The sequence below is a fragment of the Littorina saxatilis genome, unplaced genomic scaffold (assembly GCF_037325665.1).
Source record: "Littorina saxatilis isolate snail1 unplaced genomic scaffold, US_GU_Lsax_2.0 scaffold_1929, whole genome shotgun sequence".
In the NCBI taxonomy this organism is placed as follows: domain Eukaryota; kingdom Metazoa; phylum Mollusca; class Gastropoda; order Littorinimorpha; family Littorinidae; genus Littorina; species Littorina saxatilis.
Window position 1 is genome coordinate 12,887 of NW_027126171.1, and position 4,703 is coordinate 17,589.

General features: G+C 41.7%; 1 protein-coding gene across 1 annotated transcript; it reads right to left on the reverse strand.

Annotated features, from left to right (window-relative positions):
- Window positions 1-642: 642 nt before the first annotated feature.
- On the reverse strand, window positions 643-1,581 carry LOC138954631 (uncharacterized protein KIAA1958 homolog). Its single transcript, XM_070326431.1, has one exon. The coding sequence runs from the start codon at window positions 1,579-1,581 to the stop codon at window positions 643-645; it is 939 nt and encodes a 312-aa protein (XP_070182532.1).
- Between the last annotated feature and the right edge of the window lie 3,122 nt (window positions 1,582-4,703).

Sequence of the window (4,703 nt, forward strand, 5' to 3'; positions counted from 1 at the left end):
CGTTCAGTTTGCTTGATCAAGAACTTGTGCGACAGCCATTGTGTAACCAGGAAGTGACGTATCTTTAGCTACACTTGACGTCATTTCAACCTTTTAGAGAGAGAGAGAGAGAGAGAGAGAGAGAGAGAGAGTGAGTGAGAGAGAGAGAGAGAGAGAGAGAGAGAGAGAGAGAGAGAGAGAGAGAGAGAGAGAGAGAGAGAAAACACGCATAGTTGATTAACGCAAATTTATTGCAATGAAACAAACAAGAACACGAACACTTTCTTTGCTTGAAATATAAATTCGTTCCAGTTTATCTTGGATTCTTGTCATTGGGCCTCATCAACTTAGGAGTAAAAAAAAGAAGAAAAAAACAACCACACACACGTACACAACTTAATGTAACTGAATGGAATTTGGTGCTCTGCAACTGAAGACGAAGAAGAAACTCATTGCGGCATTGTGAAATTGAAATTGAAAACTCCTCCATGAATGGGCGCATCAAAGGTCACTGCTGGCTGGCGGAGTGGGTTGGGAGAACTCCAGAATCATTGAGCTTCTGTAGCAGCGTCTTCCTCGCCGAGGTACCCGAGATTCGTTTACTTGTGGTGGAAGATATCTCGGACGCGGCCGCCATTTCTTTCATCAAACTGCCGATTGTGTTCACTCCCATCGGCATTGCACGAAACCATGTTTGCCTGGTTTCGGATCATGGACGCATGTGAGGTAGAACGGATAGTTGGAGCCGCATGTTTCTGCAGGGCGAAGAGAGGCATATTTCTCGAAGATCTTCACAGGGCACCGCTCAGGGTTTTCAACATATTCATACGCTCGCGGTTTTGCCCTGACATCCTGCCTGGAGACCCCTGTTCTTGTTTTCGTGGTTCGCTCGTTGAATTCCAAGAAGCGGTGGCCACTGCTGTCCATCTGAACAGTTACGTCGGACCAGCACATCTGGCGATGTTCGGTTCTTGCCCGCATTCCAAAGTGGAGGCAGTTCAACCACCACAGGGTGTTGATTATGGCTCTTGGTGTGGACACTCCCAACTGACCAGAGTCCCACAGTGTTTCCACCTCTTCGTCCGTTAGTGCACACGCTCTTTGAGGTAAGTTTCCTTTCCCTGCTGATTTCAGCTTTTTTTGTTTGCTTTTTGCAACTGCTCGAACGTTTTCAAACAGCGTATCATTGCTGGAAAAAATCTTGCCTTTTCCGTTCGCTGCCATGTGCCGATCGACGGCGGACAGAAATCCTCGAATCGTACCTGGTTCATATTCATCTCCATCTTTGCGTTTCACCGTTGTAAGAAACTTGACAAGAATGTTTGCAACAAGTTTTGGATCCTCAATTTTCGCTATATCAGCTGATCTCATCTGTTTTGCAAACTCTTCGGTTTGAAGAATGAAATCTGAAATCAGCCGTATCACATGTTCAGTTTGTCTTTTGGTGTTGGCGTTTTCTGTATCGGTGATGAGAGCGTTCACATCGTCATCAGTCACTTTCTCGAATCTCCTTTTTTGGGGCGCAGCGGCCATTAAATTTTCGTCCTCTTCATTGAAGTCTTCTAAGAAAAAGTCGCTTATCAAATCAAAATCGCCGTCCATCTTGACGAACGAACGTTGGCGTGTGAATACACAACCGGAAATAGATCTAGATCTAAATTGATCTCTATGACCCGTGCCTTGATACCATTGAGATCATAGGAGATGCACAGCAGTGCCGATACCAGGTTTCTTTAGCTTCACTTTTAAATGATATCAGAACGATAGTTATTCACTTGAAAGTGAACACAGGAGAGTTGTATACAACATGATTATGCAGAGCTTGTTTAAAACTCTTTAGTGAGGTTAATGATCTTATTACAGACGGAATGGAGTTCCACACCATAGCGCCAGAGAATGCTTGACTAGTTTTGAACAAATCAATCCTGGGTATTGGTGGTAAAAAATTGATAGACCCGTACCTTTCGGTGACTCTGTGAAATAGGTCCTGAATATAGATGGGCACTTCGCCATGATATACTTTATACATCATTACAGTCTTATTAAACTGTAACTGTTTAACTAGCGGCAGGTAGTTTAGATTCTTTAACTTCAAATCAGCTGATAATTGGGGACCATTTAACATGATTTTAGCTGCCCGACGATGTAGAGAGTTTAACTTTTTCATGTGAATATCAGAGACGCCATCCCAAAGAGTTGATGCATAATTAATATGGGATAAGATGTGGGCATGATAAAATAGTTTTAGTGTTGCGATATCAACATATTGCTTTAACTTTGATAGCAGAAACAAATTCTTGGATACTTTTTGACAAATATAATGTACATGAGATTGCCATTTTAATTCTTGATCGACTATCACACCCAAAACACGATGTTCCGTTACCTGCTGAACAGGTTGTGATTCCAGAGAAAGATTTAACTTAAGAGGTCGTGACTGGTGTTTTTGTCTTGTTGTAATAATCATGCTTTTTGTCTTTCCTGGGTGCACTATCATAAAATTCTGGTTACACCAACTGTTGACTTCATTCAGACTAGACTGTAAGGAAATTTCAATTTCTTGAACAGTCCTACAGCTTGTGTGAAGCGTCGAATCATCTGCAAAACATTCCGTTTTAACTTTGGAATTAGATATATGAAGGGGGAGGTCATTAATGAATACACAAAACAAAATAGGCCCTAAAACTGACCCCTGGGGGACTCCACTCTTTAAACATTCTTTGGGGGATGTTTTACCGTTTATAGAAACACTGTGTTCGGTTGACAAGATATGATTTAAAGAATGAACACGTTGCGGGATTGTTCACGTACAATGCGAGTTTATGTAAAAGTAATGTGTGATCTACAAGATCAAAAGCTTTCTTAAAATCAAGAAATACAGCCCCTGATATGTCCGAACGATTAATTGCCGATAGCCAGTTATCACATAGTGATGAAAGAGCTGTACTACAGGAATGTTTCGGACGAAACCCAGATTGAAAGTTGTGAAATAATTTGCACCTTTCCATGTAGTTCAGAAGATTCTTCTGGATGTGCTTCTCTAAAGGCTTTGATAAAATAGGAAGCAATGAAATTGGCCTGAAGTTATTAGGGTCAGACACATCTTTATTTTTAGGAAGTGGAACGACCTTTGCCGTTTTAAATGCATCAGGAAAAATATTTTGTTCAATGCAAAGATTATACACATACGTTATACGAGAGAGAGAGAGAGAGAGAGAGAGAGAGAGAGAGAGAGAGAGAGAGAGAGAGAGAGAGAGAGAGAGAGAGAGAGAGAGAGAGGGAAAGAAAGGGGGTGAGAGATATGAGATGAGGAAAGATGAAGGAAGAGAGTGAGAAAGGAAGAGAGCAAGACAGAGGAAGATAGAGAGAGAGGGGGTCAGGGGGGAAGATTGGTTATTCAGGGACGTAGCAGAAAAAAAATTAAAAAAATAAAAAAGTCTAAAATTTGGTACGGCGATCGCCGTACCGCGTCCTACGTCCCTGTTATTACAAGATGTTTGATGGGTTGTTGACAGACCAGCTTTTTTGTCGGTCCGAGGGGGAGCATAATCGTCTTTTGTTTCATATTTATTGACCAAGACCGAAGGACCCTTAATAATTGTTATCTATACACATTTCATAATATGTGACCCTCCACCACGGAATGAGTCGCATGTCAATTTTGCATGATTTTCATATTATTTTGTACATTTTCCTGAAGAGTTTGTTTTATGCTCTATCTAGTGGTGAAACCCGTTTTAGAAAAGAGCAAAAACTTTGAGTTTGAGTTATAAGCCTGTGACTAAGGTGACCCTCACACTGTTACCAGACACTCCCCGGACTTATATTAAGCCTAGCGCAGAACCGCGCGAGGTGACATGCGACTCATTTCTTAGAAACCAGAATTTCACGGATTTTGACATGCATCGGAAAAAACACGTAGCTGAAGGTTGACACAGAACGGTCTCTGTCGTCATAATTGTTCCGGTTCTTTCTTTTGTGCTTTTGTTGAACAATGGGATTACCAAAAGTAACTGTGCCAGAAACACCATGAACCATGTAGATAGCGGAGGGAAGGGAGGGGGGGAGAGAAAGAGAGAGAGACTGATAAAGAGAGAGTTGAAGAGAGAGAGAGAGGAAGACCGAGAGAGACAAAGAGAGAGAGGTTTCTCGAAGATGAATGTGTTCCCACACAAATCGTCCATTTTGACCCATACTTCTTTTAAATATAACTTTTTTGTACAAAAAAAACCATTTTCTGACTTCTTTTTTTTTTATCAAAAAACCTTAAAGCCAAAATTGGAAAGCTTTTCAAAGATCCAAATCTTGCTATATGTGCCATCTCTGTCCTGTAAGCAACTGTCAAATGTCGTAGACAAGACCGTCAATAACTTTCGAATGACTTGCACACTCCATTTGAAAAGTTCAATGAATTGAATTCGATTTTTTTTACAGAGCCCCACACAATAAGCACGTAGGCCTACTTGCTGGCTTCCTGTTCATGCCTCCTGCATTGAGAGGTTACAATAGTAACGTCGGCCTACTTGCTGGCTTCCTGTTCATGCCTCCTGCATTGAGAGGTTACAATAATAACGTCGGCCTACTTGCTGGCTTCCTGTTCATGCCTCCTGCATTGAGAGGTTACAATAGTAACGTCGGCCTACTTGCTGGCTTCCTGTTCATGCCTCCTGCATTGAGAGGTTACAATAGTAACGTCGGCCTACTTGCTGGCTTCCTGTTCATGC